The sequence below is a fragment of the Dreissena polymorpha genome, chromosome 8, assembly GCF_020536995.1.
Source record: "Dreissena polymorpha isolate Duluth1 chromosome 8, UMN_Dpol_1.0, whole genome shotgun sequence".
NCBI lineage: Eukaryota > Metazoa > Mollusca > Bivalvia > Myida > Dreissenidae > Dreissena > Dreissena polymorpha.
The window spans coordinates 26297127-26312239 of NC_068362.1; the positions used below are offsets into that span (position 1 = coordinate 26297127).

General features: G+C 34.9%; 1 protein-coding gene across 1 annotated transcript; it reads right to left on the reverse strand.

Moving 5' to 3' along the window:
- Positions 1–1791: 1791 nt before the first annotated feature.
- Positions 1792–14037, reverse strand: LOC127840399 (uncharacterized). Its single transcript, XM_052368811.1, has 10 exons — positions 14020–14037; positions 11358–11470; positions 10245–10369; positions 9734–9978; positions 7035–7253; positions 6115–6168; positions 5257–5395; positions 4513–4613; positions 2949–3021; positions 1792–2396 (listed from the first exon to the last, which is right to left on the reverse strand). Exons 1-10 carry the CDS (start codon positions 14035–14037, stop codon positions 1792–1794), a joined length of 1692 nt encoding a protein of 563 aa, XP_052224771.1.
- Between the last annotated feature and the right edge of the window lie 1076 nt (positions 14038–15113).

Genomic DNA, 15113 nt, shown 5'->3' on the forward strand with positions numbered 1-15113 from the left:
GATTAATGAGCAGTGTTTTATGATTGTCCTGTAATAAATCTAGCCCCGTCGAACCAGCATCCTGCTTCGAATATAAATTCTATATTTTAGTAAGAAACACATTGTCCGAATTCAATTGATCGTTTCATGAGAGAATATATGACACGAAATCTCACACGTTGTAAATCGGGTAGTGACAATTATCGGATATTTTTATATCCATAAGATGTATGTGTATACCCTTAGCGATAATTGGTATTCACTTATATTAAACGCGACTATAAAGGTTAGCACATTGACGTCAAGAGTGGGGCTTTATTCGTATATGGTGGGTCTGTATAATCATATCGGCAGATTGACAGTTTTCTAAATCTGTATAGAATCGGATCGTGCGTCTTCAACTGGACACAATGGCACAAATAATCCGTCTTAGCCAACGGTGATAAATAAGATAGAGTCATAAAACAACGAAAAACTTGAAAATACACAATGAAACTGCAAACTTTTGTTTCTTGTTAGCTCACCATGAGCATTTATCGTATAGTAACAACATGGCGCTTCAAAATTCTCTGAAACAAAGTTATTACTGTATTTCACAGTATACTCAAATTTGAAGCAACGTTCATTGAGTGATCCACTCTAAAATCTTTCCCTTAAAATGAGTTGTTATTTCAAATTATATAAGTGAAATAGGAACAAATGATTCATAAAACAAGAGGCCATAAATGACATTTGGTTGCTAAATTGTGTTTAACAAGGTCAGACGCAAACAAACCAACAAGGGTCATGGCCTCGCAATTTCTGATTTCCGCCATGACCGCGTGAAGTACCATTGACCCCAATACATATTTTGTCATTTTGTTATCTTCCTTGCTTCGATTACTGCGCAAATGCATTATACGTTGACCTTAAAAAAACTTTCGAAAAACTCTTCAACAATAGAATCGCCTTCGGTATTTGCTTTCGTAAATAGCAAGAGAAATTCAAAGCATATGAAGAAAGCACAACAAACAAAATCTCTCAATTGAAGTACAGTATGCTGACACGGCCTAATAAACAAGTTTAAAGGAACCTTTCAACGTTTTGGTAAATTGACAAAATTAAAAATGTTTCAGATTCGCAAATTTTCGTTGTAGTTATGACATTTGCGAGGAAACAGTAATACTGAACATTTACCATGCTCTCAAATATCTGTTATATGCATCTTTTGACGATATAAAAACCTAAAAATTATAAAGGATTGCAACGCGAAACGATTGAGTAATTTGTTCAGTTGATGTCGTTATATGTTGTGATATTACGAGAATTGCTTATATAAAGTATAAAATACTTCACTGATAGTATGAGCACGGATTGTCGAGTGGTCTTAGCGTTAGACTTTTACTCCAGGGGCAGTGGTTCGAGCCCAGTTGAGGGTTACTTTCTTAAATTTTATTCCTGATTTTTTTACTGAAGCATTTAAGATCCAATGCCTACATTTATCAATATAACGCATTTAATGACAAACTTCAATATCTGCCAAAATATGTGAAAATGTCCCTTTAATGAATTCTCCCCAAAAAATATGCAGACTTTGAAAACCTGGGTGAGTTAAGTATAACCTTCAAGAACGACTGATCGTGTTATCATTAAGTGTCGATATAGCTTGTGAGTATTTAAACCTTACTACTCCAGTAATTTTAATATTTATAAATTACAAACGCTTTATCAAAGATAAATTGCAAACGCTTTATCAAAGATTGAAAAAGTTAATGGTTTGATAGCTTTAAAATGTCCGTAAAGCATTTGATAAGTTTTCACTGACGTAAATGATCACACAATGTCGTTTAATACCGTATATGAGGCTTTAGATATGTTGCTGTTATTGAACGGTTCTATATGATCGACCTCGTGATCGACAGTACCGCCGTATTCGTCTGAATCTTCCGAAGTCTGATGTTCAAGCAGGGGTTGCATTTCTTTGTTGCCAACCGACGCGCGCTTCTGAGAAGCATGGCTTTCACTGGAAATAATCAGGATGCTATGACCCGTATCCGACTGGATGGAGTGATGCAACGTCTTGAACGTACTTCCGAGGATATACGTACTCACACTCGAGTTATTTCCAGTGTCGAGATTTAGGGGCCCTTCGTTGTCGTCCTCGTCCCCGCTTTCATTCATATTGTCAAGATTAAAAACTGGTATAGTGTGGTGTTTAAATAGGCCTGATGGTTCGCTGACGGTAACACCATCAGAGTTACTAGTGGCCTTATTTGGCTTGGGTGAATCGTGTTTTGCATTTGCATTTTGAGCGAAACCTTGTTCGAAGGAGCGGTTAAACATCATTTTGTCTTCCGACGCCACAATCATTCCCGGCATTATGCCGCACAGTGCCAGCGATGCCATTGAGGTAATTGTAGACTGATTTCTGCACAGAGCTGCAAAGACACAACAACATCGTTGCTAATGTTAGTTTGTATCTTTTTAATAAGTGAGTTGCATTTTTACCCACTACGTAGATATGCTTGGTACACATGGAAATAAAGGTGCTAGTCCATAAAAATGTACATGATTACATCGCCTGTTCGACCTCGAGCAGAATTTTCATCATCTCAATTTAACATATCTCGTTTTTATGTATATTTTATCCTTATGATATATTACCATATTGTAACAATAGTAATACGGAGGGTCATTGATGTCGATCGATTTTTGACCAAACAAATATTGACAAAAATAACAATAAAATAAGTTAATCCATTAATGCCTAGCATCTAGAAAAAAGGCCTTTGCAAACAGCGTAGACCCATATGAGACGCCGCATGATTCGGTGTCTCATCGGGGTCTACGCTGTTTGCTTAAAGGAATTTCCGTAAGAAATATTCTAGATATAGAAATAAATATACTAAACATCCCTAATAGATCTAATTTAGAAGGATGGGAGAGTCCACTAGGCATAACATGGTTAAGAACAATGTCACGTTGCGCACCAGTATGATGACGTATCTTCCACATCGGTATTCCCTCGATGGCACAAAACGATTCAATCCTCTTCAGGTGATACTGAAATAAACACCACTGCATGGACCATTTTAGATCGATAGTATTCACCTGACGCTGACCTTCATGCATAAATTTATCGATGATAATTGTTGGATTCGGTGGAATATCGATTTTAATTCACGGGTGATCATAGAAAATGAAAAAAAAAATATGATAACGAGTGAATTAAAATTAAAATTTCTCCGAATCCAACATTTTTTTTTATTTTATGCTTTTCTTTTCATCGTTTATTTACATTGTAAAAGTGTTTAAGTGGAGAATTTCGCTGTGATAATGACGTCATTTCGTAAAAAAATGACGTCATTTCACAGTAAAGCAGTGAAAATTATCGATACTTTCATGGATATTTTTCACTGTTTGAAACAGTGAATTTTCAGTTTTATTTCACTGATATTTTCATATAAACCACCGGAAAGCATATAATAAATTAATATATTGATTCGATGAATATAATAGTTTCCGTACTGGATTCGCCTTAACTCGAATTAAGAGTACCCCACTAAGTATTCTGTTATGGCCTCATTTAAACACGTGCACAAACGTGCTCGAAAAAAAGAACATGCAAATTTATTAATCAAATTCAGCGTTTAATATGTGATAATGGAATACTCCCAGTGCAAGTTTGATATTTTTGAGCTTTATATTTTAAAACGAGCTATAAAAGTGCGATACTTAGGGTATTTTGTCATGTATGTATGACGCGATTGATTGGTTGGGTATTTTATGGAATGAAAACAAATTATACAAACGCTTTTTTTCAAAAATCAATCTTCTTGCTAAATACCAATGATACAAGGGAGCATGCCTTTAAAGCAACTGTCATTGAACGCTCCACATGTTAGGTTGGCGCTGATGTTTACTTACGTCAATCGTGTAGGTAATTCTCTTGTCATTTAACTTTCCCATTTTAAGTAAGACGCGAAGCATAACTTACGTCCAGTGTTTGGCTTCTTCCATTGTAGTTGAACGCTATATATTTCAGATACGCGCTGAAATTAACTTACGTCCAATTGTGCGCGTATTTATATTGCCGTTGAACTATCCCCATTTAAGTAAGACGCGTAACCTTACTTACGTCCAATTGTGTGGCGTATTCCATTGTCATCGACCGCTTAATATCTCAGATACGCGCTGATGTCTTCTTAAGTCCAACAGTTTATCTTTAAATTATTAAATTGTCATTTGACGCTAAATATTTCCGATTGGCGTTGGTGTTAATTGTTTGGCTTGTTTCATGTTCATATAACGCTAAATATTTTATATACGGCTGAGGTTTACTTACGTCAAATAAATTGGCTTATTCCCTTGTCATCGAACGCACATATTTTATATACGGGCTGATTTAAACTTACGTCCAAAAGTTTGGCCTATCCAATTGTCATGAACGCTAAATATTTCTGATAGGCGCTCATGTTTTCTATCGTTCGATAGTTTTGCTTATTCTTGTCATTGAACGCTACATAGTTAATATACGCGATCATGTTTGCTTACATCCCATCGTTTGGCGGTGTTCTTTTCATTGATCATCTTCTTTTCTTTGTACAGCATCTTCAACCGGAAGTGCTCATGGTCTAGCACCGCAACTATCAGACCTGTAACCGGGCAACATGCGCATGAATATTTGGGAATCTATCCTAACAATAGGTTGCCTGAAACCGGGCGACAACCTCGTGAATATGTGTGAGTCAATCTGAGCAATCGGATGCCTGTCAATACAATGACAAAATCTTTTTTAAACGTCCGATATAGAATGATTGTAACGGCAATAGACTCATGACTAGTTGGAAGTCCATTCGAGATATTAGTATTAGTTTGCCGGTCAATACTTTAGATTTACGCAATTACATAACGTTTTGAAATGTTTTATATAGCCAGTTTGAATTACGGGTCAAGGTTAAAGTAACGGTGACCCCAAATGGACAACGGTTTCCTCTAAATGACAAGAGTTTGAATGGACGTGCGTATGAGGCTTACATGAATAATTACTTTGAATATCACATAAACTTTAGAAAAATCAATTTGAATAATGTTGCAAATCGGATTTAGATTTATTATTTAGAAAACAATGAAAATTTTCTTCTGTTGAAAATTGAATTAAATATAACAATGACAGCTTTTTTAAAGTCTTTTGTTAATTTAATTTTACATATAATGTACCAGTATGTAGAATATTCGCAAGGCTAAGGATGTCTAATAACGTTAACGATAGGGTATGGACGTCACTCAGTTACGTACTGTTAACGAGTCGGATCACTCTCCAAGGCAACAAAAGGGAGAGGAAGAGCACGGCGTCATTGACCTTCATGCTGGTGAGACCCTTGAGGAGCACCAAGTCCACCACGAACGACACCATAACCACCACAACGTCGAACACCTAAAACACGGGTTTACATGGGACATAGACCTATCCCAGAATGTGCTGGAGTTTGAAATACACAACTAATCTTGGTGTATGTACAAAAAAATGGAACCTAAAAACTATATTCCTATTTGCAAACTATATCAACCGTTATCATTTATATTTAAAGACTTGAGATTTGCATAATTATAATTTGCCTGCCACCTTTTTAATATATAACGCAAATGTGCGCGTGTAAAAATTGTTCGGGTCTATAATCAACCGTACGCCTCGCCGTACGTGGGCACATTTCAATTCATTACATCTGTGGATCGATAAAGGAACAGTTTTGCGTACTAAAATAATACTATATATAGTAACATTTTTTTTTGGACGTCACTGATACATATGTTACTATAAATAGTAACAATTTTGCACGTGAAACAATCCGATTATCTCTCCAAAAACGTTATTACCGCAAATTACTACGCCATTGCGGGGTCTATTTTTGATAATAGCCAAATATACTACAATGGAGTCCGGTTACGGAAAATATGCTTAACGATATACGTTTTTGTTGTACGTCCATACTCCGGTGTACGTTTTGATAGATGTTTAGTAACTCGGGTACTTTGTTTTATACTTAGGAAGTTAAGAGTACCCGGGCTACATTTAAATGGTACCTGCGCCGCCAATGAGAAATCGAGATATAATGATGGCTTCTTAAAAAAATTTATATAGGTCTTCGAACATACCTCTAGTTTCTTTGACAAAAACTCTCTCCCCATGCAAATAATCTTAATGATGCTCTGAAATGATATACACAAGAAATCTCTTTTAAAAGCAAATTATATGTTAGTATTTTTTTGTAAAATCTTTTATGTGTTTGCAGGTTAACAGTTTTGGATCTGTTTAATTTAATGCAAACACTCTGTAGACATCTTGTGTAGCGTAAGGTCATATATACGACCAAGTTGTATGTTTTTTTCCGTACGACCACCATTGACTCGCGTAAAATTGTAAGTAAATAAACAAACACATATGACGTAACATGTATAAGAAACAAAAATGTCCTGCTTAAAATCAATATACGACCACGTTCTAAAATCAATATACGACCACGTTCTAAAATCAATATACGACCACGTTGTCTAGCATTATTATCAATGTGCGCACACGTTGTCTAGAGATCTACATATCTGCACATTATTTACGCTCATGGTGTGTAGCTTTTTACACTACATATGCAATCATGGTGTCCTTTATACGACTAGCTATACGTTTACGTTGCCTATTCAAGACCCATTATACGACCCAGTTTTATTAGACTTAGAACCATTCTGTGACCACGTTGTCTAATTTTAAAACCAATATTCGAATATGTTGTATAGAGTTACACCCAAAATACGACACGGTACTAGTGTTTTATCCAAGAAGCGACGTGGTTGTCTTGTGTTATACCCGATATACGACCATTTTTCTAGTGTTCAACCCGATATACGTATATTGATGTCTACAGTTTTACCCGATATACGACAGTGCTGCCAAGTGTTGTCCCTGATTAGTTTCTGCGTACTCTTGACGGCACGTTACGCATATGAATTAGCACCCGTTTTCCTTCGCGCGGCCTATATACAGCATAAATGACACACACCGATCATTCTATGAACCCTACCTCAAAGAACAGAACCCCGAGGATACAAACGCTGGCCTTGTGGAGTCCGTGCGCTACATCCTCCCACATCTTACTGGGGAAGCCGGAGTGGGAGCCCATGTGGGAGCCCGTGTGGATTTTAGAGGCCTCGGGGCTGAGTCGCGATGTCTCGTAAACAGTTTCCGGTATGTTGTGAAGGATGTTTTTCGCTGTCGTGGTAGGTGGATGACTTTCACTTCTCTATAAAAGACAGTGTCAATAAATGTATGACTTGAATACAGCATACATAAGACCGGTCAGGTATTACCTTCGTCTAATGTTAGCTTCGTTTAATGTATATCCAGGAAATTTTAATTGACTTCTAATCATGTCAAACAAAATTTCAACACCAGTAAAACATTTAACTTAAAACGTACCATCTTTAAAATAAAATTAAGACAAAATGATATATAAATAAGACATTTCCTTAGTAAATGACCAATTTTAGAAAGAAAAAACAACATAGTAAGCAGTATTTTTGTGTTTATCATATACATCCTATTTATCTGTTCAATTGCCAGGAAAGCACAAAACGTTTTTTTTTATAAATTTGATGTAATCCACATGACACACCTTCTAAAATAATAACACAAAAAAGTGAGCATTTACAAAGTTGTTGGCATTTGCAAAGTTTGTGCAGCTAGTTTTGCTATTTTGACCAATTTGTATCAGTAATAGTTTCTCAAATAAGAGATTGGTTGAATCTACAGCAATGGATAATACTAACAATTTATAACTTATGTATTATATTAATGGTAGGAGAAATTAAATATAACTAATTAATCTTTTTCGCGCCGTGCTTACGTTATCTGACTTGTCATTGGCCTGTTGTTTGTATTAATAAAGAAGAAGAAAACGACTTCATTTAATATTTACACGTAGAAAATAGCTGTGTTCTGTCACCTGAAAGGGCTTAGGTCCGGAGACATGGCGAATTGCAGGAAACATCACATATGTTGTCATTTTAATACACGATTTCTTAAAGATATCATAGCACAAATGCACATTATATATTCATTACGATTTCTGAAATAAACACTAACCACATAAGGTTTTATATAAATGTGATAATATTCGGACAAACACAGTATTATATCAATCTGTTTTTAAAACATTGTTTAAGTGATTAAACGTACCATATTTCCGTAATTACTCTATGTTTTCGTACACTCTAAGTTTTCGGACACCCCATTTTTAGCAAAAATAATTATTTTTCGTGACTCTAAATTTTCGGACACATTAGTTTTCGTCCATAATTAATGTCTCTAAGTTTTCGGACAGTATATATTACTGCGCTATTTTACCAAATTTCGGTCCTGTTTTCGATATCTAATGACACTTCGATCATGGGGTTTTACAATCTCCACGCAGAGTTGTCGTTCCTTGCTCTCACATACAACTCTGCGAAAGGCTCAGCTCTCCATTTTGTCTATAAAATAGATAAAACCGAACAAACGCATTCAACGTATATTTGATTGGATATTTAAGATCGCATGCATTAAATTAAGAAATATGACTTTTAAATGTACGATAAATCGTGCAAAAACTTGCGAGTTTTAATGCAACTCTTTGGGACTAATTTATTGCCCATTTACGCAGATGGAATCATTCCACGCACTTCACAAATGTAAACAATTGAACATTTTTTTTTAGTGACGTTAGGAATTGCTTCGACGTGTGTATGTATGTTGGTTTCTTAACATAAAAAAAACCATATCAATTTTATAATAATGAATTAAGACTGATATAAGATATCATGGTATGAGATGGTTTTCTTTAATGCAGTGAATGCAATGTAACCGTCGTGCAAGAGATTGTTTAGTATTCTGTAACCTCAATGATGAACGCTTGGAATGATCATGACATAAATGAGACGCTTTCATAACAATAGTCCGTTCTGAGCCCAACACAGAGGTGAATGAAATGTAACCGTCGTGCAAGAGATTGGGGGCTTTACAACCAGATTAACATCATAAAACATGGCAGGTGAATGCATAAGGGCAACGGACCATTACATTTGCGTTATTGGGTAAATAACCTTATAAACCGGTATTAAACACTGGTTTCGCCCGATAGCATAAGCGTTATGACAATTACCAGGGGTAGTGCCAATTGACAGTTCATTTATTACCGCAATGGTTCTACCGGTACCCCTTCTCAGCAAAATAACTGTGACAAATACTAAACGCTTCAAAGTGTGATGCACCCTATTGCAAGTTTTACTAACAAAGGAAGGTGTTAGACAACAACTCTCGGAAATAAACAAACAAAGAATTCATAGTTTGCAGTTTTATTTCGTTAATTACAGGTTCCTACTAGCGAGTATCGGTACATCACATGCTCATCTTTGAACTCGTTGGTCAAAGTACAACCTTGTAGTAACTTTCTGTCAAATAAATTAAGCATTTAAAATTATTTAAAATGCAGTGCAAACATATATAACTGTAATTTATACAATACGGCATGGTATTTTACAAGCGCGTGCTATTACCGGTAGTCGTTGATACAATTTACGCTATTTTCGGACACTTCAATTTTCAACTCTAAGTTTTCGGACACCTGTATTTTGTAAATATTTTTCGTATCTAAGTTTTCGGACACGAAAAAAAAAATATTTTTAAGTGTCCGAAAACATAGAGTAATTACGGGTAAGTAAATGTTTATTCCATGGGTCAACTTACACTAAAACGCGTTCTATTTAAACCAGCGTCAGTGTCAGACTGAAACGTGCCGTTGATTAACGTTACGTTATCTCTGGACAAGTAGGTCACGTCCTCGCGAGGAGGCCAACTGCAGTCGGCCGTATATAGGTGTTTGTATAAATCGTCCAGTTGGTCAGTTGAGTAGCTGCCTAGTTCATCAGGGTAGCGTTTTGCCATCGTGTCGACAAACTGTTGTGACCGCTCTTCCGTCTTGTCGCGAAGTCCTGCAAATAACGTGTCACTCTGAGAAATTGCCAAGGACATAAGAAATCAGATATTATTTGCCCGTACATAGTAAAAGGTCTCTTCAGTTATCGTATGCATCGTGTGTATTAAGGATGTACATGCACATGTGATCTTATTTGTCTAGACTGCAATACACGCGTTTTTCTAAAAAAAAAAAAACAATACGACAACGTATGAATACATTGCAGTCTCTTATTTTGTACAAAATCCGCGAAGTTTCTAGCGGATGGATACATTAACGTACCTTTTATATAGTGGATGTCGAGAATTAGTTCGCCTAGTACGAGGCAACAATCCACTAAATTCAGCACCACTATCATCATCAGAACGAGCTTGCTGTGCATGATAAGCTCCCCCTTTTTGCGTAGTCTGTTAGAGGAAAAATGAATACTGACGCGGTTTTATATTTTGTTCTGAGCTTTATTCTACAATATGGGTGCGAGAGCGCCCTTTATCTGAGGAGTAGCTAGCAAAGTAAAATGTTTATGTTCATAGCTTTTTTAGTGTATATTAATGAAATAATTAGTCTATATGTATCATTACACACCTCTTATTTATGTATTAAGTGTACATGTGATAATATCTTGCATCGTGCACACTTTCTATCGGATTCATCTTTATAAAAATACTAAATATTTAATAAACGTTGAACAACGGATCTTAAAGCCACACAACTTATTTGGCATAGTAAATTTAATTATAAATAAGAAACATATTTTATCTATGCCAATAACAATATATATGGTGGTGACAAGGTAGAAGTCCGTATTTTAGCGCTTTAAAACTTAAAAGTAATCGCGTTTGTCGAAATGGACGTATACGTCTAGAAATTCTACTTTCGGTATTAAAAGCGTTACAGTTTGAAAAATAATAAATTACTTGCTAACCAGGCTATATATTTAATTTTATATATGCCAATTAGAGTATATCTGGTTGTTAAAAGGTAGAAATCCGTATTGTTGCGCTTTAAAACTTAAAAATAATCGCGTTTGTCGAAATTAACGCATAGAAATCCTACTTTCGGTTATAAAAGCGGTACCGTTTGAAAAATAATAAATAACTTGCTAACTGGGCAATAGATTAAATTTAATCAGTGTCAGTTAGAATATATCTGGTGATTACAAGGTAGAAATCCGTCTTTTTGCGCTTTAAAACTTAAAAACAATCGCGTTTGTCGAAATGGACGTATACGTATAGAAATCCTACTTTCGGTTTTAAAAGCGGTACCGTTTAAAAAATAATAAATTACTTGCTAATTAGGCTTTAGATTTGATGACAATTTTGCACACTTTCACATTGCATATATATGTATTGATTAACATGTATTTCATTTCAAGGTGAGATGACAGGGACATACCTCTTAATCTTTTTCTCCCGCGGCAGTTCAAATCTTTCCCTTCGAATCTCTTTCTCCAGAACATGCTCGCCTCCCTCGAGCTGGGAATCAGACTTGGTCAGGTTAAGACCCGGCTGTTGCGACAAGGCGTTCTGTAAGTATATGTTCAAACTCTATCAGCAGACGATTTATTGCATAAATCATTCTTACGGAGAATCCGGAGATAGCCGATGTATCACGATTGGTTTAAGTTGGGAAATAACGTGACGCCAGAGAATCGTGGAGTTCGTTGCTATTGCCATCAATAAAACTGTAATTTATGAAATGTATGAAAGCGATTTTGTCTCGACCAGTACGTGTGTATTGGATAATGCGAAAAATGATCCATTTTTGTAAAAGTATAATGACCTTTTTTTTTATTTCCCTTCAATTAAGATCTAAAGGCTTAAGCGACTAAATATTGTTTTAAGCAAGAGAACTTAGCGTATTTCATTGAAATGTGTAGGTCTGAAAAACCAGTTGCCTGGTTAGCTCATGAGTTCATTCCTCCAAATGCATGCACTTTTTATTACTAAATTGCAGTACATGCAATATAGTGTAAATGCCTAAACAAATTGTCATTATGCTATTAACCGGGAAACAAGGATTGTCTACAATGATAGATCCATTTAATACATCACATATTAAATTAAAGAAACATGTTTTACCAAAAGACCCATAAAAAAGCCCGAAAAGCCCTAAAGGATAATACTTATTTTAATTTAAAATTATATACTTATATATATACATATATGCACAGGCTAATCTGGGACGACACTTTAAGAACGTGCATTAAACCCCCTTTTCACAGAGCACAGTCCATATAACTCTCATTTATATGAAAGGTGCAGCAAGAGCCATAACCAGTGAGTCCATACTTCGAGAGTTGTTACACTTATTTATTATATATTTAAAGTTAGGACATACTCCTATTAAAGTTATTAATATGAATATATATAATTTGTGTTTGTTTGTACTGTTGTAATATTTAACTTTATATTTTGTCGGGAACATATATCAGAAAAAATGTACAAGATTCAGAGGTGTCGACCCTTCAGAGTAGTCGACCCTGGACAAGATTCATGACTGTTGCTTCTGTATTTATAGGTTGGGAAATAGCACGATTATTGTTTGACATTCCATATAGTTTAACCTAAGAGAAATGTCTCTCAATGTTCATAGGTGCATATATCTGTTTAAGAGAAAGTGCAGTTAACCAAAAACAATAGGTTGTGTATGCATAATTGTACAGTTATTTCGTCGGGTACGCATTATCATTACTTTAAATATCATCATTATTATAATTAGATTGAAATAAATCAAAACACTGATCGCGTAGAAAGGCCTGTGGCATAAAATTGTACAATATATAAGGTACGATGTAAATGTTTGACTGTATTTAAGATTAAAGTTAAAACAAATCGTAAAAAAAATCGTAAGCATTTATATATGTTTTACGTACTCTTCGGTTTCGTAATTATAAAAGATACAGTCATATTAACAAAACAACTAATGAACAAATTTATAATGTACAAACAGCATATGCAATTGTATAAACAATGATTCTTTTCATGTTCATATACCATATCTTGTGAACGTTTTTTTTCTAGTTTGGTGTCCCTCAACGTTTTTTTTTTCATTGCATTAATTTTTTTTTTTGGTTTTCAGTAGATAAAACATTGCTTTTTCATTCATTATGTTTAAGTATTTGCTATTTAAAAAGGTTTCACGCGGCAATCAGAATCAAATACATACAACTACTTCCCTTTCATTCGTGTTTAAAGAACAAACTAAGTAAATCGAAACGACTGACACGAATTCAGTGTTGCAAAACTTGAATTTTTATTGCTTTTAACTTTATATCCCCGGGGTTCGATCATTAAACTCATGACTACACTTACAAAGGAGTATGTTCGAGCTTTGTTGCTACGTTGTCTCACATGTAGGTCCCCCGTGAAGTATTTTGTCTCTAATGTAGGCTAACCAAAAATGTCACATCATCAAGATCAATTATTGAGGTTAGCGTTTTAATGTTGATGTATTTTAATCTGACAGGTTCTGTCAAATAATGTCCTGAACGAATGTGAGTTTATGGATACAACGGACATGGTACACATTACTTATTGTTTAACAAGTGGCCTTTACAATCAGAAAACATTGTTATCATACTTACCGAACGAAAGGCAACAAATAAAAGACATTGGTAGTTATAAAACATTATTTGTATACTTGAATGTTGATCTTGAATAATCTCGTCCACACAGCTTAATAAGTCGTTAACAGAAAAGTTAAGTATGTGTTTTTTTACGGCGTCACCACGGTTACTTTAGAATCAACGCGGTTTTAAAGGGTTTACATCCGGGCTGGACAGAATGTAACCAAACCATTAAGATCTTTATCTTTGCCAATTGCTTAAGTTTTTGAAATTCATTTGCAAAATTCTTTAGTGCATAAAATACATATAACCGTATGAATGAATGCTGTAAACATATAATTTGTAACAAGAACACAGCCTTATTAAATTAAATAATTCTTATGTATTTCGCATTGCCATAAGTAGCATAAAAATCTGTCTTTTATGTACTAGTTAAAATTCTTAAGAAAAATTGTTTTAAACAGTTATTAGAAACAAATCCCCACTTACCGGTTCCCACAAAGTCATGTGATTCTTCACCCTGTTTGCTTAATGCCGTGAGCTAGGAAATAATGCAATCGGAACCCCTCGATACAACTAGGCAACTGTCAGAACATGTTATGCCCCGAGTGAGGTTCGAATTATCGACATCCCGATCCGCAAGCGAACGTCCTTATCACCAAGACAATGAGACGGTCGACATAATGTGTCGCTACGTTAAGTTAGTGATTTTGTTATTACTGCCAAACTGATAAATCGTTAATATAAGTTACCGGTATGTACTAGTTTTTCGATCACACAACTTAATAAGTCGCTAGTTTTGTTCAAACGAATAATCGACGTAGCTTTGAGCATCAATGACGTCAGAATATGACGCCGTATGTAGGTTTTCATATAAGCTGCGAATGAAACTTCGACGCTTGTTTAGATCTTTTAAGTTATAAAAGGATTATAAAAATAACAGCTTTTGTACCGCTCCATATCCATGGGAAGATTCGTTTTCACAAAATAGTTTAGCTGGGCACACTCGATTGACTTCTAAATAAGCACCATTGACATTTTTTAATCTCTTACTTGTAATTATTGTGTATTTTTATGCTAACGCATTAGCTTAAGTTCAAAATACCGTCATAAAAAGCATCTTCGTATGCGGGCAATGTGGTTTTCATTTACTCCAAAACAGTAAACTAAATTATGGTAAGACGTATATGTTTCAGGATTCGATATCCGAACTATAAAACTCTGTTAGTGCTCAATCATGATAAATACATGGAAAAGACATATGTAATTTTAACATATATAGATCTTGTTTTGGAGAAGGATTTAGCAATTGAAATTTTTTTGTTTTGATATTGTCATATGTTGTCGCGACACTACGAATATAATATGTTGTACTATCATAATTAAACATGGGCTGCAGATATATTAAATGGCGACAAATGTTAGCCGTATACATCCGTCAATCATATATTTTTGACTTACTATTAATTGTGTTTATTGAAAGGATTTTGTTGAATAAGGTTTAAGTAAATTATAGAAAAATACAAATTTTCTTTATTGGTTATTTATACGTATACATGTCTAAACAGTGCATACATGTTTAC

Excerpts from the sequence above, each read along its gene's own strand:
- LOC127840399 (XM_052368811.1), bottom strand. Across the intron at positions 10,370-11,357 it reads CGGGAGAAAAAGATTAAGAG|ACTACGCAAAAAGGGGGAGC; the intron begins GTATGTCCCTGT and ends TTCCTCTAACAG. Across the intron at positions 4,614-5,256 it reads AGTGATCCGACTCGTTAACA|GTCTGATAGTTGCGGTGCTA; the intron begins GTACGTAACTGA and ends GCCCGGTTACAG.